At 42.5% G+C, this 26,751-nt stretch overlaps 3 protein-coding genes across 6 annotated transcripts in view; 1 reads left to right on the top strand and 2 right to left on the bottom strand.

Annotated features, from left to right (window-relative positions):
• ttc3 (tetratricopeptide repeat domain 3) overlaps nt 1-8,445 on the bottom strand; it is a 66,931-nt gene extending 58,486 nt beyond the window's left edge. For all 3 annotated transcript variants that reach the window (XM_084399716.1, XM_084399717.1, XM_084399715.1), the window contains exons 1-6: nt 8,340-8,445; nt 7,573-7,648; nt 7,360-7,402; nt 7,118-7,277; nt 6,692-6,770; nt 6,547-6,612 (exon numbers count right to left, since the gene is read on the bottom strand). In XM_084399716.1, coding sequence (XP_084255842.1) covers nt 6,547-6,612; nt 6,692-6,770; nt 7,118-7,277; nt 7,360-7,402; nt 7,573-7,647 — 423 coding nt within the window. In that variant the 5' untranslated portion in view covers nt 7,648; nt 8,340-8,445. The remainder of the gene's footprint in view (nt 1-6,546; nt 6,613-6,691; nt 6,771-7,117; nt 7,278-7,359; nt 7,403-7,572; nt 7,649-8,339) is intronic.
• Nucleotides 8,446-12,242: 3,797 nt separating this feature from the next.
• Nucleotides 12,243-18,846, top strand: pigp (phosphatidylinositol glycan anchor biosynthesis, class P). Of its 2 annotated transcripts, XM_084400065.1 has the most exons (5): nt 12,265-12,474; nt 13,252-13,324; nt 13,389-13,507; nt 17,771-17,904; nt 18,023-18,846. In XM_084400065.1, exons 1-4 carry the CDS (start codon nt 12,390-12,392, stop codon nt 17,896-17,898), a joined length of 405 nt encoding a protein of 134 aa, XP_084256191.1. In that variant the 5' UTR covers nt 12,265-12,389; the 3' UTR covers nt 17,899-17,904; nt 18,023-18,846. The 2 variants fall into 2 exon arrangements, with proteins under 2 accessions (XP_084256192.1, XP_084256191.1); XM_084400066.1 differs by having other exon boundaries at nt 12,243-12,474; nt 17,771-18,846.
• Nucleotides 18,847-18,850: 4 nt separating this feature from the next.
• Nucleotides 18,851-26,751, bottom strand: part of ripply3 (ripply transcriptional repressor 3) — an 8,574-nt gene continuing 673 nt past the window's right edge. Inside the window, exons 3-5 of the mRNA XM_084400067.1 lie at nt 20,271-20,332; nt 19,992-20,149; nt 18,851-19,502 (exon numbers count right to left, since the gene is read on the bottom strand). Coding sequence (XP_084256193.1) covers nt 19,486-19,502; nt 19,992-20,149; nt 20,271-20,332 — 237 coding nt within the window. The 3' untranslated portion in view covers nt 18,851-19,485. The remainder of the gene's footprint in view (nt 19,503-19,991; nt 20,150-20,270; nt 20,333-26,751) is intronic.

Below are 26,751 nucleotides of genomic sequence, written 5' to 3' on the forward strand. Positions count from 1 at the left end.
ACAAAAATAATAAATAATTTGCCTTTTATTGAGAATGCAGAATACAATTGCATGTCGCAAAGAAATTGTTTTTCCACCTCCATGAATGAGACAAGTGTTGTTCATTATGTCGCCTTGTTCAGGTAAATTGTAGTTTTCCTTGCTTTACCCCGGTCTTAAAGTAAAAAAGATGACTGGAAAATAGTACAATTAAATTAAATACATTTATGGTGAGATTACTACAATTTATTTAATTAAACGCATTTATGGTGAAATTACTACATTTTCATGTCAATCTGTGTTCATTTTGACCACGAAACATGCGCTGTCACTTTAATTCAGCGCGTGCAGCACAGCACAAATAGACTCGGTGCGGAAACGATCTCTGCACTTCTGTATAGCCAAATGCACCGCAACTGGAACGGATAAACGGACCGCAACCGCGTGCAGTGTGAAAACTCTAACCTGTTAACATGGGTATGGAAAAAAATACGCACTACAAACGGAGTATGTGTGAAACGGGCGCAATCAGACAAACGGCAACTCTTACCACAGCTCCGTCTGTTTTCCTGAAGCCAAAATACATCCACACCCATGACTTGACGCCGACTGGAGTGTGTAACATTTCACTGTCATTGCCAGCTCGCTCTGACGGTTCCATCGCTCTTGAAAGTCAGACTCAACAATATGTGTGTGAACATAGATAGACTGTGAAACGTAAGTAACGCGTGTGAAGTAGAAGACAATAATGAGGTTAGCGCGTTTATATACTGTCTATGGGTTAGCGCCACCCGCAGCTTAGTAGATTGTACGCATATGTCGGAGCAGATGCTGAAAATAGACAGGCGGCAAAATTAACACATTAATCGATACTCTTGCGGACGCATCGATGCATCGAATCGTCGGCTGTATAATCGATGCATCGATACGAATCGATTAATATTTACACCCCTATCTGCGAGCGCATCTAATGCAGGGGTGCAAACACATGTATGGTCAAAAAAGAGAGAGGTAATCGAAGCCCTCGTCCCGCGGCAAATATCCAGATACTACATTGCCACCATCCCCAACCCACCCCTATAGGCACATAGAGTCAAATGAAATTTAGAAAAACTATCTTGCACTTCTTCTTGCTTTACTGCTACTTCCTGAAAACAATTTCACCTGATGATTTCAATAGCTCTTTTTGTAAAGAATGAATAATTCTAGGATGATTGGGGTAATTGTGTAGGGTAGGCCTAGTGCATCTGCATAGAAACTAATAAACAAAATACAAATATAAATACAATAAAACACAAATACACGAGAAATAAAGCAGTGCTTTATGTTTTTCAGGTAAATTAACTGTATTAAGTATTAATACAGTTAATTTACCTGAAAAACAAAGTATAAGTAAAGAATAAGTAAAGAATTTATGTATTATACATAAAGAATAAGTATTAATACAGTTTATCTTTTGACAAAACGTGATTTTTCTCTTTCTCTTTTGTTGTTTGATTAACTTTGGTGACACAAACAGCTGCAGGTATATTGGGTGCTGTCCCTTTAAGACGAATGCATGTATCTAATACCGGTAATGACACGCATCCGTTTTATTTTGACTGCGTTTACGGGGAAACTCGTTGAGACGGACACTGGCTTATTTTTTCGTGCACATGTCTGTTCAAACACAAATAGATAGGAAAGAAAAGGGAATTCGGTGTTCACGAACTTCACGTACTGTCTGCGACTGCGTGGCTCTGTGCGCCGACAGACCATCTACATTTGGATGTTAAACATAATATATATATAGCCTGATACAGCAAAGACAACGTCGGCAGTATTGACGGCAAAATAGGCTACAGAATATTTCGTTCTGTAGCTAGGCCTATTGACAGGGGCAATATTTGAAAATCGATAATTAGGCCTATTTTTTAAATTACAATTATATATGCATTTGTCAAAACCGAGAGACTTTCAAGCATCAAAATGTAATTTATTAATATGTATTTGCGCCTTCTATTTTGTCTGAAAACTTCCAACACTCTTGCGTGTCGCGTGAAAAATAGGCGTCGGTTGCGGTTCTATTTCTAGCACGCGGTTTCGGCGCGGCTCGAGAAGTGTGTGTGTCACGCAGGCATTGTGCTCTAACACAAGCTCTAACCAGTTAACATGAGAGCCGACATAAAAACGGACACTCCACGCCACGCAGAGAGAAATGTGATGCAGCGGCAGATCCAGAGTGAGACAGAAACACTAGTGGTTCACGCTTTGCGCACATACTGCTGGTTTGGCGCGCAGTGTTCTGATTCGCTTATTTACTATTTACTTGTTGGTGGACGCAATCCAGAATTACTGTTGGTTAAATTATAATCAGACCCTCTCAACCCCCCCCCCCTTAAAAAAAAACCTCTTCGGATCTGCTATACTATATACTTCCCATGTGAGCTTCACTGGAGCTGCATGATTCCGGATGAGTGGAAAAGCACTTTTTTGGGGGTTAAAAAAAAGATCAGTTTTGTGAATAGACAACTAGCTAAACAAAGTAATGTAATTTACTAGAGGTTCTGACAAAATGTTAATAACTGCAGTCAATTCATTGACTCACTCATAAAGACTTCACTTGTTTGATTAACAGTGTCCGCCGCATCATTAATCCTCTCCCGTGGCCTCGTGGGATTGTAGTGTCCATCGTATGCGCACTTCAGAATCTCACCGGCACTAGTAGGTCATCCGGGGACTTTTTGACTATTTTTTTTAATACTACGTATTCAGACATACTATGTTGGCGAACGATTCAATGACTCACTCATAAAGATTACTTGTGTCATTGTAGGATGCATCAGTTTTTGAACAAATCTCTTAAACGAATGATTCAATGACAAATACATGTTTTTAACAGTCACTTGTCGCCACCTACTGGTGTAACGATGTAATTAATAGTCTTTATTTAAAGCAGAGTTACTTTCAGAAGGCGATTTGTTCCATTCTGATCGCAACCGGAGACATCAGTGTTTATATGGGAACTATAAACTTTTATCCAGTACTTCTGTGCTAATCTGAAGTGCTGTAAAACAGAAACAATGATACGGTGTGGCTGTTTCATATCTATACATGACAACGGCTCTCTCTGGATCAGAACGCAGATCTGAATGTTCTCTGTGATCGTACTCGTCTAAAGGTTTAAAGGTTACATTATGCCCCTTTTCACCAGATGTAATACAAATCTCTGGTGTCCCCAGAATGTGTGTGTGAAATTTCAGCTCAAAATACCAGATCATTTATTATTGCTCGTCAAATTTGCCCCATTTTGGGTGTGAGCAAAAACATGCCGTTTGAACATGTCTCTTTAAATGCAAATGAGCTTTAGCTCCGCCTCCGTTCAGAAGAGGGCGGAGTCTTTACACGAGCTTCAGAAACTCCGGCAATAACAAAACAGGCCAATCTCACTCATCCAGAATCCCAGATCACCAGTAGCGAGTGCAGCCTTACGGAGAGACTCAGGAAGAGTTTCTGAATGTTAGTGGAGACGTGTGTAGTTGTTGTCAGAGGTGGGTAGTAACGAAGTACATTTACTTCGTTACATTTACTTGAGTACTTTTTTGGAACAATTGTACTTTTAAGAGTAGATTTGAATGTGGGTACTTTTACTTTAACTCGAGTACATTTCTAATGAAAAAGCTGTACTTTTACTTCGTTACGTTGGGCGACGTTCCTCTCGTTACTTTATTTTAATGCAATATGTGTTGTTAAATGCGTAGTTTATTCCAAGCGCGCTGTATCTTTTTTCTGCGATGCTCAATTCACAAATGAATCACTCTGTTGAGTCGATTCTGTTCAAAGACTGCATCAAACAAGTTGGCAGATCTGTCTAAATCGGTTCGCGAATCAGTTTGAATGATCTGTTCAGTTCCTGCACGAGCTGAATCGTCTGAAGCGATTTCAATCCACACTCGATTCGGAGTCGTAACAGGAAGATTTAAGAACATCAGGAGCGTTAGATGTATGGAGGGATTATTGGGTCAGAATGAATAATCCCTCCATATTGATGAGGTGGCAGTGGACCTACAGTACAGTCAAGTGAGAGCAAATCTTCAAATGCATCATATTTTTGCCAGCGATGAAGATCTTTATTAGTTGAAGATCTTCGTAAGCTGTCTGTGAATGAATGATTCCACAGGACGATATATTCAATTTCATTTCACTCAGGTAATACATTTTACAACCAGACAGATTATTATGCCATGATAGCACTACTAGAAAGTATGACATTACCCGTTTTTTGGACATATACATTAATTTATACATTAAATAAAGCTACCATTGTTCACAGTTTATGAACACCCGCCATCCCGCGGTAGTGTGTGTGTGTATTGTTGCGCAGTGGCGTGCGAACTCGACTTGAAAACGAATGCCTTTGCCTGCCGTAGACACAGTTAACCAGTTTAAACATGCTTGCAGAAATATACATTTGATTATATTTTGGAGAACAGACAGAAGGAGATTCGTCGATGTACTTTTATTTGTTTTGTTTTTGTGTTCAGATGTTCAGTAGCAGTCATGAGCGCGAGCACTGAAGAGTTTTAACTCTTTCTTCTCTGTGTCAATTACATGCCTTTGAATGCAACACTCTGCAGATTCACTTTATTTCCACATTGTCTAATAATCCAAATGTAGTTGTAGAAGTTACTATTATACAAACCAAAGGACAGGCAATGATTTTCGGGCTATACAGATGGCAGAAATAATGCTCTCTTCTGTTTGTGTTGCAAAGATAGCCTATCTTAATGATAATAATAGTCATTTAAATAAAATAAAAATCTAAATATCATTTTATATATACGACGACTTCAGATGCAAAAGCCTCTGAGCACCATCTGAAATTTTCTTTTAAAACAAGCATTTTTATCAAGCTTGTATGTTTATGTTCAGTTATTTCAAAATGGCAATGAAAAGTACCTATTAATTGTCATTAAAGTGAAATTACTGAACTTAAATATACGCTTGATAAAAATGCTTGTTTTAAAAGAAAATTTCAGATGGCGCTCAGAGGCTTTTGCATCACGAGGTCTTCATATATATATATATATAGGCCTATATGATCCGAAGTAACTAGTAACTCGCTACTTGAGTAGTTTTTTCATTGGATACTTTTTTACTCTTACTCAAGTAACTATTAAGATTATTACTTTTACTTTGAGTAAATATTTCTATAAGTACTTGTACTTTTACTTGAGTACAGGTTTTGGATACTCTACCCACCTCTGGTTGTTGTGGAGTTACACTGATCATCTCATCATCATGTTGAACTTCTCCACAAGTGTCCACAGTTCCTGAGGTGTTTATAAGACAGCGGTGACATGTTCTGGTCAATAGTGTTCAGTGCTCGTCTGTGCTCAACCACAGAACAGTTTCAGGCTCTGCTGGATCTTTATCATTGCGTTAGAACTGGTCTCTGTCGGCGCGTGTGGAACCAAATGTCGGCTGGTGTGTGTAAACGTGCAGATTAAGGGCCGGTAATATTATAATAAGATCCTCTTCATACGTCAGAAGGAGAGCGACATCTGATCGGAATATTTTTTTTACATGCTTGCAGAGAAAGACTCACCAGAACCAGTAGCGGTTTTTGGCATGCCAATTTTGGTATGATTACGGTATCCATGTTATGAATGAAGGGGCAATATTAATTGTTGGGTATAACTCTTATTTGTTAGCCTTTTTGCTATGATTCTTGCTATGCTTAACAATAATTCGGTTTTAACTCAAACACGAGATCTAATTAACCATAATATTGTTCTTTGCAACAAAACTGTTACAAGTTCAGTTATTACACTGCAAAAAAGCGGGGGCGCTCGAAGGGGGTCTCACCCAGGGTGTAATTCAATGTAGAACCGCCACTGACCAGAACACAGTTACTGGGTTTCACTTTTCACGTTTTCTGTGTTGGTAGAAGCACCGATTACAGCACTTACACACGATACGTCCCCTTTAATAGACAGAGCAGAATCACTGTCACTCAAGAGTAAGATTGCGTGTGTGTGTGTGTGTGTGAATCAAGATCAGTGCCATTATATGGACTCGCAGTGATGGATTATTGTCCTAAAACCCTTCCTGTGTGTTTCTCTGAAGAAAGTAAGTCATATACATCTGGGATAGCATGAGAGAATGATGAGAGAATGTTGATTCCCGGGTGGAGAATCTCTTTAAAGGGTTAGTTCACCCAAAAATGAAAATTCTGTCAGTAATTACTCCAAACCCGTTCGTCTTCGGAACACAAATTAAGATATTTCTGATGAAATCCGATGGCTCGGGGGGGCTCCATTGACAGCTATTTAACTAACACTTTGAAGGCCCAGAAAGGTAGGAAAGACATTGTTAAAATAGTCCATGTGACTACAGTGGTTCAACCTAAATTTTATGAAGCAACGAGAACATTTTTTGTGCGCCAAACATAAACTGAAGCCCCCACTGAGCCACCGGGTCTCATCAACAACATCTCGTGTCCCGAAGATGAACGAAGGTCTTACAGGTTTGGAACGACATGAGGGAGAGTAATTACTGGCAGAAGAAAGGCTTACGGCAGCGTACCAAGGAGAAGAGTCTGCTCAGCGACACCACGGCTCGGGCTTTCCTCTCCATGTCCCTGTTAGACAGCTGAGCAAAACAAGACATGTGATCAGAACCGAAGACTCAGTGAAGGACGAGCGTGAGCTTCGTCAGGACGGATACATACGCCTCGCTCCATCGCCTCCAGGATACTCTCCAAGATCTCGATCTTCTCCAGCCTCTTCAGACTCAGATCATTCGACACACTGAAGGATAAAACAGCGCAATGAAGCTTCTCGAATCCTCACGGTCAACCAAACACTGTTGCTGTGTAGATGAACGGCCGGAACACATTAAAAGTTTTCTGTTCTCTGTGAGAGCGGTGTGTGTTAGCGGCCCCTAAGTTAATAACTAATGATCTTTACAACGGAAGTGAATCAATCAAAACTAACTTTATCTGGACAATAACTTTATTCTAGATCTGCTGTAAAGCCTAAACAATCTCTGTTACTGTAATCTCCTGTTATCACTGTAAAGCTGCTGTGAAACTCTATATTGTTAAAGCGCTGTATAAATGAAGGTGATTATTATTGATTTGTCTGAAGCGACTCACTTGGAGTCCAGAAAGCCCATCTCGACGGCCCAGAAGGTGGTGGGGTGGTTCTCCTGCTGTCGGAGGAGAATATGCCACCAGAACACGGACACGTGCATCAGGTGACCCACGAACTTCTTCATTTCCGGCTTTATCTTCATCCACCGCTCATATATGACGTCTAGAACACAGCAACACTGAAACATCTGCCAAACTGCTCATTAATCACACACACCGTCACACACACACGCACACACACTCACCGGGCGGCTCCATGTGAATGAACGGGAACTGGTTCTGATAGATCTGAGGGAAAACAGAGTGAATCATGGGTGTGTTCAGTACAGTGAGTCACTGAATCACTTGATCTGAATCATGACTCTATTGTCTTTAAAGCAGAATTTGAACTTCTCATAGTTTGCATCACTAATTCAGTTTAATAAATAAAGCTGACTTGACGTCTGAATTCTACTCACGATCTTGGTTTTGTGTCGCTTAACATCTAGGCCTACTCCCTCCTCATCCAGATCCGAGTCCTCTATGTCTGACATTCTGATTCAAAAACAAAACATGAAAATCATCTTCATTACAGATTATCCATATCGAGTATTGCATTTAATCGTATTATTCGCACTGGTTACTATCCCTTATCGTGTGCATTTAATGTTTCTTATGCCCCCGTCTTTCTCGAGAGGATAAAATAATGTAATTGTGGTAAAGTTCAGATGACAAAGATCGTGCACGTTGAATTCGGGATGTTTCCCACACTGCACCTCACCTGATCCACACCTGCGCACTAACGACAGGTCAAACACACCTCAGACAGTCAAGAAACACCTCAAAAAATCAAAAACACCTCAAAGAGTCAAAAACACCTCAATGCTACACAGATATCTGCTGTCTATGCCGTGATGGTTGGTCTCTAACACGCTGATTGCGAGTGATGAACATCTGAGGGAGTTTTACCTCATCTCGCGAAACGCGCCAAAACTCGACGTGTCCTCAGCATAAGCTCACAGAATTTAATAACCCATAAATCCTACATGTTACCTGCACGAGTATCAATATGTTTAATGATTTATGTGATTCTGAAGCAGAGGAACTTTATCAGGAAGTTGAACGCGACGTGTCTTCGCCGCGGCACTTTATAGGCGTTTATCTGAATCCACAGCGAAAACGTCAGTTTTCTGAGGTCAGTGCATCATCAGAAATATGATGATGTATAGTAATGTTTATGACTAACCTCTGTAAGTAAGAGAGGAGCTGAAGAGCTGCTGATGTTTCCTGATGTCTGAGTCTCTGCTTGTGATGATATCACGCGTGAACAGAAGAAGCGAACCTGAGCGAATACCGGACAGCGCCTCTAGTGTTCGCCTGAGGAATCACGCGGGGGGGGGGGGGGGGGGTGCGCGTGAGCGCGCGTGTGTGTGTGTGTGTGTGTGAGTGAGAGAGAGAGAGAGAGAGAGAGAGAGAGAGCAGAGATGGGCATAAATATATGGTAATGTATTTAAAATACTGTGTGAAAAAAATTATTTAAATATAAAGATGCAGTATTTTGTATTTTGAAAATACACAAAATACATGTGAAATTGGCCGTCCAGTGCAGGTATAGGTCACAGTGAATGAAGAAACTACATCGGCCTACTGACCGTTTACATTCCTAACCTCATCTCTGCCCTCTCTGTCTTTCTTTCTTTCTTTCTTTCTTTGGAAAGAGGAAAACAGGGACGTCAGACTTAACAAGCGGACTGAAACACAAATGTTTTAAAGTTAAGTGAAGATGAACATTTTTTATTTAAAAAATTACATTGATTTATTACATGGAACATGTGTTTCCATACATTTTGTTGAGATGTCTTTTCTTGTGTAGCCTATATACATGGTTGATTAATCATGTTGCGTATGTAGGCTATTATACAATTTTTTTGTGTATTCATTGATATTAATCTATTACTAGCTTTTTTTCCTCAAGTGTATGGAAGTGCAATATGTAATAAACTAAAATATGTAATAAACAATTCAAGTTCCTCAGGAAACCTGTGTGGTTCCTCAGAGAACCGTCCCTTTTTAAAGGCTATCTAGAGACGGTTCCGCCGGTGGGGCAAAGTGAAGAACCCCAAACGGTTCCTCCAGGCACCTTTTATTTTTACAGTGTGGCACTCAGCGATCAGACAGCATTACCCCACAGTGATCAGAAAGGGCATCAGTAATGGATGGAAACTGCAGATTAAGGAAGGGGAGGATTCAGATTCAGATGTCACGATAACAGCTAACCTATATAAACACGGGACTGTAATGATTCAGGGGAAGCTGAAACAATGTGAAAACTAATACAGCTAACACACAGAAGAGTGCAGAAGACGCTAATACAGCTAACACACAGAAGCGTGCAGAAGACGCTAATACAGCTAACACACAGAAGAGTGCAGAAGACGCTAATACAGCTAACACACAGAAGAGTGCAGAAGACGCTAATACAGCTAACACACAGAAGAGTGCAGAAGACGCTAATACAGCTAACACACAGAAGAGTGCAGAAGACGCTAATACAGCTAACACACAGAAGCGTGCAGAAGACGCTAATACAGCTAACACACAGAAGAGTGCAGAAGACGCTAATACAGCTAACACACAGAAGAGTGCAGAAGACGCTAATACAGCTAACACACAGAAGCGTGCAGAAGACACTAATACAGCTAACACACAGAAGCGTGCAGAAGACACCTCGACCTCCAGCCGTCAGTCCAGGGACGACCGTGAGGAGATCTCCCTTCTACACAGCACCATCAGCGACATGAAGGAGGAGTTCAGGGAGATGCTGAGAGAGGAGACAGAAGAGATCGAGGAGACTGATCCAACAGAGGAAGAAGCGGATTACAGAAAAGAAACAGATATCCTTAAGAAAGAAACTCAAGGAACTCAAATCCAGGGAGAGGACTGAGTACAGCAATCAGCTGTGTGTACTGAGGGAAGAGCTGAGAGAGCTGAGAGAGGACAGAGAGTCCCACAGCCGACACTGACACCCCTGTTCCACCTAAAAAGAGCTGGTTTGGAACTTGTGCTGGCTCAAAGTTAGTTCAACCTTCTCAGAACCTGTTTGTTTTTCCATTGACTAGAGAGTCCAGCGAACGACGTCGTTACGCCACTGTGTGCGTTGCCATACGTCTTAGCTTTCGCCAACTTCAAGCATAACAATTACAATGGCGGACCACATCGTCTTTCTGCAAATGGTTCTCCTGGCTTTGCGATCCTAAGAAGACGTTTAGAACGCATTTGTGCTGCTCGTCTGGATTACTATAGACGGAGGTTACGTTCGAGAAGACCCCCCCTCCCCTCAGCCCCCCGCCCCCAGACACACAGAAGGCCCTGGAGCTCTTGTGTGAAGAGCAGTTGGGTTCCCCCAGCCACACCGGCACCAACGCCCTCAGAGCTCAGCGAGAGAGAGTAGCTACAGCTCTCATTAATGTGACAGAGAAGGCAACCTCCAACTTCCCCAACTCCAGAATCATCCTCTCCACCTCTGATCTAAAGTGGTCACCTCTGTGCCCTAAAGCCCAGCGTACCCCTGGCTCAGCACCCCACACTCAGCAGCCTTTATGACCATGTCCATCTCCACAGAAGGGCAGAACCCTGAAGGACATCATCGCACTCAAGCGCAGCTCCAGCGCACCACAGCGACCTCATGGACGCCCCATAGAGCCACTACAGGGACACCCCTCAAACACCAGCACTGCACCTCTGACCGGAGGAGCCCCACTGACAGGCTCCGTGTTCCCCCTGGGAGACATCACACAAGCCGGCCTCCTCATCCACACGAGCCTCAGCCGGAGCAGCAGCCGGAGCCTCAGCCGGAGCAGCAGCCGGAGCCTCAGCCGGAGCCTCAGCCGGAGCCTCAGCCGGAGCAGCAGCCGGAGCAGCAGCCGGAGCCTCAGCCGGAGCAGCAGCCGGAGCAGCAGCCGGAGCCTCAGCCGGAGCCTCAGCCGGAGCAGCAGCCGGAGCAGCAGCCGGAGCAGCAGCCGGAGCAGCAGCCGGAGCCTCAGCCGGAGCCTCAGCCGGAGCAGCAGCCGGAGCCTCAGCCAGAGCAGCAGCCGGAGCCTCAGCCGGAGCCTCAGCCGGAGCCTCAGCCGGAGCAGCAGCCGGAGCAGCAGCCGGAGCAGCAGCCGGAGCCTCAGCCAGAGCCTCAGCCGGAGCAGCAGCCGGAGCCTCAGCCGGAGCAGCAGCCGGAGCAGCAGCCGGAGCCTCAGCCGGAGCCTCAGCCGGAGGAGCAGCAGCCGGAGCAGCAGCCGGAGCCTCAGCCGGAGCAGCAGCCGGAGCAGCAGCCGGAGCAGCAGCCGGAGCCTCAGCCGGAGCTTCAGCCGGAGCAGCAGCCGGAGCCTCAGCCGGAGGAGCAGCAGCCGGAGCAGCAGCCGGAGCCTCAGCCGGAGCTTCAGCCGGAGCAGCAGCCGGAGCAGCAGCCGGAGCCTCAGCCGGAGCCTCAGCCGGAGCAGCAGCCGGAGCAGCAGCCGGAGCCTCAGCCGGAGCAGCAGCCGGAGCAGCAGCCGGAGCAGCCCACACACAAAAGAAAAAGAAAAAAGAAAGAGAGATACAAAAGAAAATGTCTGTATGCGTGTGTATGTGTGTGGTGTGAGTGTGTTTTATTTCTATTTATTTTAAAACAGATTCTTAGAAACCTATTATTTATTATGGAAGCTTGTTTCCGCCACAGAATAAAACATTTTAAAAGATAATTGCGACTTTTTATCTCACAATTCTGACTTTATAATACGCAATTGGTAGATATAAAGTCAGAATTGCATGATATAAAGTCGCAATTGCGTGTTATAAAGTCATAATTGTGAGATATAAACTATTCTGAGGTTTAAAAAAAAAAAAGGTTTTCTTCTTAGAATTGGACTTTATATCTCACAATTCTGAGAAAATATGTCAGATATAAACTCGCAATTATGTGTTATAAAATCAGAATTGCGTGATATAAAGTCGCAAGTATCTTTTAAAATGTTTTATTCTGTGGCGGAAACAAGCTTCCACAATTTATTCTTCTTGAAAAAAAAAAAAAAAAAGTATGGACGTGTATGCATGTGTGTGTGTGTGTGTGTGTGTGTGTGTGTGTGTGTGTGTGTGAAACTCCAGTCCGCACGGGGGCAGCACTGCACAGCGCTCCTCAGAGACTAACCCGCATCAGAGAGAGAGAGAAGCGACATTTTTGTATTATTTATAATCTGATTATTACAACACTGTCGGATCGATGGAAGCTCTTGCCGTTATCGAAGCAGAAGGATCTGTTAATGTGTAGATGATGGTGGAAAACTCTCCTTCTCCTCTCCCTGAGAGAGCGATCTACGGGTTCGTGCTGTTCCTGGGGTCTCACTGCGGGTTCTGTACGTCTCTCCTACATCTATACCGATCACACTATAAACATGTTTACATGTGTGTCCGACGGCTCGCTTTTCTCCAATAAATGTTTGATATGTATTTATTAACATCTTACATTATTACTTGTCAAGAGCCACTTGACTTTTGTTCTTTATTTTTGGCTCATTAGTTTCACGCTCATTTGTAAGTCGCTTTGAATAAAATCATCTGCTAAATTAATAAATATAAGTTTAAAACATTTCAAATTAAGAAAGTGTTTAAACCAGTGAGAAATTATTATAAAATTACTTTTCTACGATTTTGTCATACTTACCTGTAGTCAGACTATAATAATTAGATTGAGTATAACACACTGTAACACCAATGACATTCAATACACTTTATGATCCAAACATCTTATAATAACTGAGAAAGCCACTTCTTACTCTCAACTTTGATCGCGGAAGTACTTTTCCAAACTTTTTTAATAAGGGGTTTACATTAAAAACACTAATTCACAGTATAAGCATGATCAATTTCTTGACTATTTTAAGTATTTTTCATGATTAATAAAATTAAATGACAGGTTTGTCAAGTCGCCTTTATTTCTATAGCACTTTATATATGATACAGATTATGTATTATATACATTATATTAGATACAGATTGTTTTAAAGCAGTTTTACAGTGATAACAGGAAAATGATGATTCAGCTCTGCTGTAAAGCAGCTCTAAAAAGACGGTAGTAAACAGGCATTATTCAGTGTGTTGATCAGGTGTTGTTGTGTGTTTGCTCCTGTTAGTGCTGTATGTGGTGTGGGCTTCTGTTCCTGACGACTGGCTTCATTCTGCCGGATTGACTTACTGGCCTCAGAAGTGAGTGAAACTCTTGAGTTGTGTTGAGATCTCAGCGTAGACGAGACTAATGCCCTGTTCACAGATACTGGGCTCTGGCGGCTCCCATTTACATGCTGGTCACTCTAACCACCTGCTTCGTGCTGCTGTTCGGGGTGAATATGATGAACACGGCTCCACTCGCATCAGTGGACAACATCACAGGTGAACATCACATTCACAACATCACAATCACAACATCACAGGTGAACATCACATTCACAACATCACAGGTGAACGTCACATTCACAACATCACAATCACAACATCACAGGTGAACATCACATTCACAACATCACAATCACAACATCACAGGTGAACGTCATATTCACAACATCACAATCACAACATCACAGGTGAACATCACAATCACAACATCACAGGTGAACATCACAATCACAACATCACAATCACATCATCACTGGTGAACGTCATATTCATAACATCACAATCACAACATCACAGGTGAACGTCATATTCACAACATCACAATCACAACATCACAGGTGAACATCACAATCACAACATCACAGGTGAACATCACAATCACAACATCACAATCACAACATCACAGGTGAACGTCACATTCATAACATCACAATCACAACATCACAGGTGAACGTCACATTCACAACATCACAATCACAACATCACAGGTGAACGTCACATTCACAACATCACAATCACAACATCACAGGTGAACGTCATATTCATAACATCACAATCACAACATCACAGGTGAACGTCATATTCACAACATCACAATCACAACATCACAGGTGAACATCACAATCATAACATCACAATCACAACATCACAGGTGAACGTCACATTCACAACATCACAATCACAACATCACAGGTGAACGTCATATTCACAACATCACAATCACAACATCACAGGTGAACGTCATATTCACAACATCACAATCACAACATCACAGGTGAACGTCACATTCACAACATCACAGGTGAACGTCATATTCATAACATCACAATCACAACATCACAGGTGAACGTCACATTCACAACATCACAATCACAACATCACAGGTGAACGTCATATTCACAACATCACAATCACAACATCACAGGTGAACATCACAATCATAACATCACAATCACAACATCACAGGTGAACATCACATTCACAACATCACAATCACAACATCACAGGTGAACATCACAATCACAACATCACAGGTGAACGTCATATTCATAACATCACAATCACAACATCACAATCACAACATCACAGGTGAACGTCATATTCATAACATCACAATCACAACATCACAATCACAACATCACAGGTGAACGTCATATTCATAACATCACAATCACAACATCACAGGTGAACGTCACATTCACAACATCACAATCACAACATCACAGGTGAACGTCATATTCACAACATCACAATCACAACATCACAGGTGAACATCACAATCATAACATCACAATCACAACATCACAGGTGAACATCACATTCACAACATCACAATCACAACATCACAGGTGAACATCACAATCACAACATCACAATCACAACATCACAGGTGAACGTCATATTCACAACATCACAATCACAACATCACAGGTGAACATCACAATCACAACATCACAATCACAACATCACAGGTGAACGTCATATTCATAACATCACAATCACAACATCACAGGTGAACGTCATATTCACAACATCACAATCACAACATCACAGGTGAACATCACAATCACAACATCACAATCACAACATCACAGGTGAACGTCATATTCATAACATCACAATCACAACATCACAGGTGAACGTCATATTCATAACATCACAATCACAACATCACAGGTGAACATCACATTCACAACATCACAGGTGAACATCACAATCACAACATCACAATCACAACATCACAGGTGAACGTCATATTCATAACATCACAATCACAACATCACAGGTGAACGTCATATTCACAACATCACAATCACAACATCACAGGTGAACGTCATATTCATAACATCACAATGAATCACAACATCACAGGTGAACGTCATATTCATAACATCACAATCACAACATCACAGGTGAACGTCATATTCATAACATCACAATCACAACATCACAGGTGAACGTCACATTCACAACATCACAATCACAACATCACAGGTGAACGTCACATTCACAACATCACAATCACAACATCACAGGTGAACGTCATATTCATAACATCACAATCACAACATCACAGGTGAACGTCATATTCACAACATCACAATCACAACATCACAGGTGAACATCACAATCATAACATCACAATCACAACATCACAGGTGAACGTCACATTCACAACATCACAATCACAACATCACAGGTGAACGTCATATTCACAACATCACAATCACAACATCACAGGTGAACGTCATATTCACAACATCACAATCACAACATCACAGGTGAACGTCACATTCACAACATCACAGGTGAACGTCATATTCATAACATCACAATCACAACATCACAGGTGAACGTCACATTCACAACATCACAATCACAACATCACAGGTGAACGTCATATTCACAACATCACAATCACAACATCACAGGTGAACATCACAATCATAACATCACAATCACAACATCACAGGTGAACATCACATTCACAACATCACAATCACAACATCACAGGTGAACATCACATTCACAACATCACAATCACAACATCACAGGTGAACATCACAATCACAACATCACAATCACAACATCACAGGTGAACGTCATATTCACAACATCACAATCACAACATCACAGGTGAACGTCATATTCATAACATCACAATGAATCACAACATCACAGGTGAACGTCATATTCATAACATCACAATATCACAGGTAAACGTCATTCATAACATCACAATCACAACATCACAGGTAAACGTCATATTCACAACATCACAGGTGAACGTCTTATTCATAACATCACAATCACAACATCACAGGTGAACGTCATATTCATAACATCACAATCACAACATCACAGGTGAACGTCATATTCATAACATCACAATCACAACATCACAGGTGAACGTCATATTCATAACATCACAATCACAACATCACAGGTGAACATCACAATCACAACATCACAGGTGAACGTCATTCATAACATCACAATCACAACATCACAGGTGAACATCACATTCACAACATCACAGGTGAACGTCATATTCATAACATCACAATCACAACATCACAGGTGAACACATTCACAACATCACAATCACAACATCACAGGTGAACACATTCACAACATCACAATCACAACATCACAATCACAACATCACAGGTGAACGTCATATTCACAACATCACAATCACAACATCACATTCACAATCACAACATCACAATCACAACATCACATTCACAACATCACAATCACAACATCACAGGTGAACATCACAATCACAACATCACAATCACATCACAGGTGAACATCACAGGTGAACATCACATTCACAATCACAACATCACAATCACAACATCACATTCACAACATCACATTCACAACATCACATTCACAACATCACAATCACAACATCACAATCACAACATCACAGGTGAACATCACAGGTGAACATCACATTCACAACATCACAGGTGAACATCACATTCACAACATCACAGGTGAACATCACATTCACAACATCACAGGTGAACATCACTCTCACAACATCACAATCACAACATCACAGAAGTAAATAATTAGACACTAAATATTGATCTGAGTCTAAATATTTTATTAGCTCTTTAAACGCAAAGCTTTGCGGAGAGAGCAGTTTCAGTGGCGAGATCAAACTAGACGGACATTTAAGAGATACGGTTTACAGTAATAACACTTATTACACAGCATTTCACCAATTTAAATAATTATGGGGATAAAATATATTGGTTTCAGATTAATCGTGCCTGTTTGTATTTTATAATCCAACAGTGTACAGAACAATAGTCACAAAATGGCACCAGCTGTGTGTGTGTGTGTTGTGTGTGTGTGTGTGTGAGAAACGAGAGAGCGAGCAGTGTGGACACTGCATTACCATGAGCCTCAGTTTTCTGTGATATCACCTTGGTTAGACATGTGACTTTGACTTTCTAGCAATTTTAGAGTCCAAATTATTTTTAAAAATATATATTTTGTATAAAATAAAAAATGCGTAGTTCAGTGGGTTTGCTTTACAGTAAACTTAATCTTCTATGACTTCTTTACACTTTCATTGCTTTCACTTCTGCATTAATCAGTGTTTTAGGTCTATATTCCAAAGCATTCGTCAATTACCACTTAAATTCAGATCTGTGCTCGAAAAGAAGAGGAGACAGTGAAGAGATTAAACATCTTGCACTGATAAATGAAATGATTTCTGGTTCATTGTTTGTCTAGACCACTATGCCAAGAGTCAGCGCACGGATGAGGATCAAGAAGGAGTGATTCCCACATTTCCCAGACTCAGAGACGTTCCCATCAGTGAAATAAACCGTGTGTTTTACCTGGATCCCAGCCAGCACTGAGTGTGTGTGAGAGTGTGTGTGTGTGAGTGTGTGTGATGAATAAACCGTGTGTTTTACCTGGATCCCCGCGAGCACTGAGTGAGTGTGTGTGTGTGTGTGTGTGTGTGTGTGTCTCTGTCATCAGACCAGGCGTGTGGCGTTTGCTCAGGGTTTAGATGATCAGATCCATCAGATGTGTGTGACAGGCCTGAGGTTTGACTGTCAGGTGAACCTGAGCGGGCCGTCGTGACCCCGCTGACCCCTGATGGACTCGTGGATATGAAGACGTTAAAAAAGCTTTTTTTTTTTTTTTTTTTTAAGCCCATAAAACATCACTGCGTTTTCACATCTTTCTCTAATACCAAGTTCCTGATGTGATTATTGCTGTTGTGCGGCTGTTTGGTCAGACCGTGACCTCCGTGACCTCCGTGACCTCTGGCTAGAAGTGAAGCGGTCATCATCTCGCTATCTGCACATCATCTCTTCAATCCGTCTGCAGAAGGTGTGTGTTCCTGCTCGTCTGCACCTGATGACCCTCATGAGCAAACACACCGGTGTCAGGTGACCTGTGACCCTTGACCCCGCGACCCCACCACCGTCACCTGCAGAAAAACTGACTACTCTAGTTTTCCTTTCCTCGTGTTTGTTTTATTAGAATATTATGGAAGCTCGTTTCTGCCACAGATAAATAAAATAAAAAAGACTTTTTATCTCACAATTATGACTTTCTCACAATTATGAATTTAGATATAAATATAAACTCGGAATTCCAAGAAAAAAGGTCCTAATAATGAGATAAAAAGTCAGAATTATGTTTTTTTTCTTTAGTGGTGGAAACAAGCTTTCATTAGATCCTTATTAATGTTTCTTTGCATTATTCTGTGGTTTAGCCATCGTTATTCCAAAACCCTGTTTTTAAAGTTAGTACACTGTTATAATTATTAATAAATGATGGAGGATACAAATGCATATTGAGCAATTTATGTTTTTATTAGTGTTTAGATTTCAGCAGTTTCAAAGAAGCTTCACAGTAATAAATGTGAAAATAATACTAATGATATTATGGAATGGTAACACTTTAAATAAGGTTCATTAGTTAAAATTGATAAACGTATTTACTAACATGAACTAACACTGAGCAATACATTTGTTACAGTATTTATTAATCTTTGTTAATATGAGTTATTAATAATCCAGCTGTTCATGTTAGTTCACAGTGCAGTAACTAATGTTAACAAATACAACCTTTGATTTTAATAATGTATTAGTAAATGTTGAAGTTACTATTAACTAAGATGAATAAATGCTGTAGAAGTATTGCTCATTATTAGTTCATGTTAACTAATGAAGCGTAGTGTAAAGCGTTACCATGGAAATAACATCCACATGAAACACGATCAGGTTAACAACACCAGCCCTGAAGACATTCCCAGATGTGGGATGAAGAGAACGGATGTTCCTCGGATCAAAGGAGTGTTTTCTCCGTGATGACCGACCTGTCGCTGTACACCTGCGTCTCAGGTGAGAATCCCGTGATCTTCCACTAACAGATCCCAGTGTTTCCGGCCCGTGTGTCCTGAACAGTTCTCCACTCCGCTCCCAGCGAGGTCATGAGCAGATCTGGCCTGAAAGAGTTAGTTCACCCAGAAATGAACATTACCCATGATTTACTCTCCCTCAACTCATCCTAGGTGTGTATGACACTCTTCTGTCAGACGAACACAATCAGAGTTATATTAATAAATGTCCTGCTCTTCCCACGTGTGCTTTAGGCGTGAGTAGACTGCGTTTGGCCGGAAGCTAGAATCTAACTTTGTAATGTGTTAAATATGGATATTTCACTTACACAAACGCATGGCTTTGCTTCAGAAGGACTTTATTAACCGACCAGAGCCTGTGGAGCACTTTTATGATGGACAGATGCACTTTTATGATGGAGAGATGCACTTTTATGGACTTTACTGCCATTCACTTACATTATCAAGCTTGGAAGAGCAGGACATTTTTTAATATAACTCTGATTGTGTTCGTCTGAAATAAGAGTGTCATACACACCTAGGATGACTTGAGGGCGAGTAAATCATGGGCTAATTTTAATTTTGGGGTGAACTAACCCTTTAAATGTGTGTCTGTTTCTCCATCGTCCTCTTCCTCAGAGCTGGAGTCTTCATCGTTGTAAAAGTGCAGCGTGGCCTGAGCGGGGAAACTGGCCAGAACCGTCCGGCCCAGATGAGACAGATACTCCTGGATCCGGGATCTGGGAAGGAACAGCCTGTGGATGGACGGATCCGTCAGAAACAGTCACAGATTTCTCCTTCTGGTTAATAAATGACATCAGAAAACTCTGAGAGCTAATAAACATGTAATGAAGAGTAAGAGCTTTGGTTCCTGACCTCACGGGGTGATGGAAAACTCCTTCAGACGCCTGAACCAGCCTCGAGCCTCCAGAACTCACCTGAACACAAGAACACCTGAACACAAGAACACCCGAACACAAGAACACCCGAACACAAGAACACCTGAACACAAGAACACCCGAACACAAGAACACCCGAACACAAGAACACCCGAACACCTGAACACAAGAACCACCTGAACACCTGAACACAAGAACACCTGAACACAAGAACACCCGAACACAAGAACACCTGAACACAAGAACCACCTGAACACCTGAACACAAGAACACCTGAACACAAGAACACCCCTGACACCTGAACACAAGAACCACCTGAACACAAGAACATCCCTGACACCTGAACACAAGAACACCCCTGACACTTGAACACAAGAACACCTGAACACAAGAACCACCTGAACACAAGAACACCCCTGACACCTGAACACAAGAACACCCCTGACACTTGAACACAAGAACACCTGAACACAAGAACCACCTGAACACAAGAACACCCCTGACACAAGAACACCTGAACACAAGAACACCCCTGACACCTGAACACAAGAACACTCCTGACACCTGAACACAAGAACACCTGAACACAAGAACACCCGACACCTGAACACAAGAACCACCTGAACACCTGAACACAAGAACACCCCTGACACCTGAACACAAGAACACCCCTGACACCTAAACACAAGAACCACCTGAACACCTGAACACCCCTGACACAAGAACACCCGAACACAAGAACACCCGAACACAAGAACACCCGAACACAAGAACACCCGAACACAAGAACACCCGAACACCAGAACACCCGAACACAAGAACACCCGAACACAAGAACACCCGAACACAAGAACACCCGAACACCTGAACACAAGAACACCTGAACACAAGAACACCTGAACACAAGAACACCTGAACACAAGAACACCTGAACACAAGAACACCTGAACACAAGAACCACCTGAACACCTGAACACAAGAACACCTGAACACAAGAACACCCCTGACACCTGAACACAAGAACCACCTGAACACAAGAACATCCCTGACACCTGAACACAAGAACACCCCTGACACTTGAACACAAGAACACCTGAACACAAGAACCACCTGAACACAAGAACACCCCTGACACCTGAACACAAGAACACCCCTGACACTTGAACACAAGAACACCTGAACACAAGAACCACCTGAACACAAGAACACCCCTGACACAAGAACACCCCTGACACCTGAACACAAGAACACTCCTGACACCTGAACACAAGAACACCTGAACACAAGAACACCCCTGACACCTGAACACAAGAACCACCTGAACACCTGAACACAAGAACACCCCTGACACCTGAACACAAGAACACCCCTGACACCTAAACACAAGAACCACCTGAACACCTGAACACCCCTGACACTTGAACACAAGAACACCCCTGACACCTGAACACAAGAACCACCTGAACACCTGAACACCCCTTACACAAGAACATCTGAACACAAGAACACCCCTGACACCTGAACACCTGAACCACCTGAACACCCCTGACACTTGAACACAAGAACACCTGAACACAAGAACACCCCTGACACCTGAACACAAGAACACCTGAACACAAGAACACCCCTGACACTTGAACACAAGAACACCCCTGACACCTGAACACCTGAACACAAGAACACCCCTGACACTTGAACACAAGAACACCTGAACACAAGAACACCCCTGACACCTGAACACAAGAACACCTGAACACAAGAACACCCCTGACACCTGAACACCTGAACACAAGAACACCCCTGACACTTGAACACAAGAACACCTGAACACAAGAACACCCCTGACACCTGAACACAAGAACCACCTGAACACAAGAACATCCCTGACACCTGAACACAAGAACATCCCTGACACCTGAACACCTGAACACAAGAACACCCCTGACACTTGAACACAAGAACACCTGAACACAAGAACCACCTGAACACAAGAACATCCCTGACACCTGAACACAAGAACACCCCTGACACTTGAACACAAGAACACCTGAACACAAGAACCACCTGAACACAAGAACACCCCTGACACAAGAACACCCCTGACACTTGAACACAAGAACACCTGAACACCCCTGACACTTGAACACAAGAACACCCCTGACACCTGAACACAAGAACCACCTGAACACAAGAACACCCCTGACACCTGAACACAAGAACACCTGAACACAAGAACACAAGAACCATCTGAACACAAGAACATCCCTGACACCTGAACACAAGAACACCCCTGACACTTGAACACAAGAACACCTGAACACAAGAACACCCCTGACTCCTGAACACAAGAACCACCTGAACACAAGAACACCCCTGACACCTGAACACAAGAACACCCCTGACACCTGAACACAAGAACACCTGAACACAAGAACACCCCTGACACCTGAACACAAGAACCACCTGAACACAAGAACATCCCTGACACCTGAACACAAGAACACCTGAACACAAGAACACCCCTGACACCTGAACACAAGAACCACCTGAACACAAGAACATCCCTGACACCTGAACACAAGAACACCCCTGACACTTGAACACAAATACACCTGAACACAAGAACCACCTGAACACAAGAACACCCCTGACACAAGAACACCTGAACACAAGAACACCCCTGACACTTGAACACTTGAACACCTGAACACAAGAACACCCCTGACATCTGAACACAAGAACACCTGAACACAAGAACACCCCTGACACCTGAACACAAGAACCACCTGAACACAAGAACACCCCTGACACCTGAACACAAGAACACCCCTGACACTTGAACACAAGAACACCTGAACACAAGAACACCCCTGACACCTGACCACAAGAACACCCCTGACACTTGAACACAAGAACACCTGAACACAAGAACACCCCTGACACTTGAACACAAGAACACCCCTGACACCTGAACACAAGAACACCCCTGACACCTGAACACAAGAACACCCCTGACACCTGAACACAAGAACACCCCTGACACCTGAACACAAGAATACCCCTGACACCTGAACACAAGAACCACCTGAACACAAGAACCACCTGAACATAAGAACACCCCTGACACAAGAACACCCCTGACACAAGAACACCCCTGACACCTGAACACAAGAACACCCCTGACACTTGAACACCTGAACACAAGAACACCCCTGACACCTGAACACAAGAACACCTGAACACAAGAACACCCCTGACACCTGAACACAAGAACACCCCTGACACTTGAACACAAGAACACCTGAACACAAGAACACCCCTGACACTTGAACACAAGAACACCTGAACACAAGAACACCCCTGACACCTGAACACAAGAACACCCCTGACACCTGAACACAAGAACACCTGAACACAAGAACACCCCTGACACTTGAACACAAGAACACCTGAACACAAGAACACCCCTGACACTTGAACACCTGAACACAAGAACACCCCTGACACCTGAACACAAGAACACCCCTGACACCTGAACACAAGAACACCTGAACACAAGAACACCCCTGACACCTGAACACAAGAACCACCTGAACACAAGAACATCCCTGACACCTGAACACAAGAACACCCCTGACACTTGAACACAAGAACACCTGAACACAAGAACCACCTGAACACAAGAACCACCTGAACACAAGAACACCCCTGACACAAGAACACCTGAACACAAGAACACCCCTGACACTTGAACACTTGAACACCTGAACACAAGAACACCCCTGACACCTGAACACAAGAACCACCTGAACACAAGAACACCCCTGACACCTGAACACAAGAACACCCCTAACACTTGAACACAAGAACACCTGAACACAAGAACAGCCCTGACACCTGAACACAAGAACACCCCTGACACTTGAACACAAGAACACCTGAACACAAGAACACCCCTGACACTTGAACACAAGAACACCTGAACACAAGAACACCCCTGACACCTGAACACAAGAACACCTGAACACAAGAACACCCCTGACACCTGAACACAAGAACACCCCTGACACCTGAACACAAGAACACCCCTGACACCTGAACACAAGAACACCCCTGACACTTGAACACAAGAACACCTGAACACCCCTGACACCTGAACACAAGAACCACCTGAACATAAGAACACCCCTGACACAAGAACACCTGAACACAAGAACACCCCTGACACCTGAACACAAGAACACCCCTGACACCTGAACATAAGAACACCTGAACACAAGAACACCTGAACACAAGAACACCCCTGACACCTGAACATAGAACACCTGAACACAAGAACACCTGAACACAAGAACACCTCTGACACCTGAACACCTCTGACACCTGAACACAAGAACCACTTGAACACAAGAACCACCTGAACACAAGAACACCCCTGACACCTGAACACAAGTCAAGTCAAGTCAAGTCAAGTATATTTGTATAGCGCTTTTCACAATACAGATTGTATCAAAGCAGCTTCACAGTATTAAATTAAAATAATACAACAAGGTTTGTTTCTAGTGGAATTTATTGATAAAATCAAATTAGATATCCAGAATATCCCCAACTGAGCAAGCCAAAGGCAACAGTGGCAAGGAACTGAAAAACTCCATCAAGTGACCTAATAGTGTCCTAAAACTCCATCAGGTGACCCAATGGAGAAAAAAAAAAAAAAAAAAAAAACAAGAACACCTGAACATAAGAACACAAGAACACCTGAACATAAGAACACCTGAACACAAGAACACCCCTGACACCTGAACACCTGAACACCCCTGACACCTGAACACAAGAACACCTGAACACAAGAACACCTGAACATAAGAACACCTGAACACAAGAACACCCCTGACACCTGAACATAAGAACACCTGAACATAAGAACACCTGAACACAAGAACACCTGAACACAAGAACACCTGAACATAAGAACACCTGAACACAAGAACACCCCTGACACCTGAACATAAGAACACCTGAACATAAGAACACCTGAACACAAGAACACCTGAACACAAGAACACCTGAACATAAGAACACCTGAACATAAGAACACCTGAACACCTGAACACAAGAACACCTGAACACAAGAACACCTGAACATAAGAACACCCCTGACACCTGAACACAAGAACGCCCCTGACATCTGAACACCTGAACACAAGAACGCCCCTGACACCTGAACGCCCCTGACACCTGAACACAAGAACACCTGAACACCTGAACATAAGAACACCTGAACACAAGAACACCCCTGACACCTGAACACAAGAACACCTGAACACAAGAACACCTGAACACAAGAACACCCCTGACACCTGAACATAAGAACACCTGAACACAAGAACACCCCTGACACCTGAACACCTTAACACAAGAACGCCCCTGACACCTGAACACAAGAACACCTGAACACAAGAACACCTGAACACCTGAACGCCCCTGACACCTGAACACCTGAACACAAGAACACCTGAACACAAGAACACCCCTGACACCTGAACACCTGAACACAAGAACACCCCTGACACCTGAACACCTGAACACAAGAACACCTGAACACAAGAACACCCCTGACACCTGAACATAAGAACACCTGAACATAAGAACACCTGAACACCCCTGACACCTGAACACCTGAACACAAGAACGCCCCTGACACCTGAACACAAGAACACCTGAACACAAGAACACCTGAACACCTGAACGCCCCTGACACCTGAACACCTGAACACAAGAACACCTGAACACAGACTCTAAAATCAACATATCAATACACTGAGAAAAGAAGAACAGCAAACAAGGACGTTCTGTCAAAGTTATAAACAAACGTTCTTCCAGTAACATTGATAGAAAGTTTAATATAAATATTATCTGGTCTTTAATAATGTTCAAGAACAAAAACATTATTTATACATTGTTCATTAAACCTTTTAGTTAGACATTCTTCAAATATTCTGGTAACAATACAATAAGGTTCATTAGTTAACATTATTTAACATTATTACTAATATGTTATTTAAATCAAAGGCTGTATTTGTTAACATTACTTAATGCACTGAGAACTAACATGAACAAACAATGAACAGCTGTATTTTTATTACTAACAATAACAAAGATTTATAAATATTGTAACAAATGTTTGGCTCATGGATAGTGCATGTTGGTTAATACAATAACTAATGTTAACTAATGAACCTTATTGTAAAGTGTTACCAACATTTTCTAAATGTTACTGCTTGTTTTCAGAACGTTCAGAGAACATTCAAAAGTAGCGTTCCCATAATGTTTGAAGAATGATACGATGGAACGTTCCCTTAACGTTCACATAACCAATAAAATCGTTTTTAAAAGAACATGCAGAGAACATTCAAAAGTAAGGTTTCATAACTTTAAGAGAATGTTAGCAAAACTTG

This window comes from Rutilus rutilus (genome assembly GCF_951802725.1).
Source record: "Rutilus rutilus genome assembly, chromosome: 25".
Classification (NCBI taxonomy): domain Eukaryota; kingdom Metazoa; phylum Chordata; class Actinopteri; order Cypriniformes; family Leuciscidae; genus Rutilus; species Rutilus rutilus.

Bases quoted from the DNA above. Each gene is read 5' to 3' on its own strand.
- pigp (XM_084400066.1), top strand. From the start codon at position 12,390: ATGATGGTGGAAAACTCTCCTTCTCCTCTCCCTGAGAGAGCGATCTAC. The intron at 13,325-13,388 runs GTGAGTGAAACT...CCCTGTTCACAG, and splicing joins TTGACTTACTGGCCTCAGAA to ATACTGGGCTCTGGCGGCTC. The intron at 13,508-17,770 runs GTGAACATCACA...TTGTTTGTCTAG, and splicing joins ATCAGTGGACAACATCACAG to ACCACTATGCCAAGAGTCAG.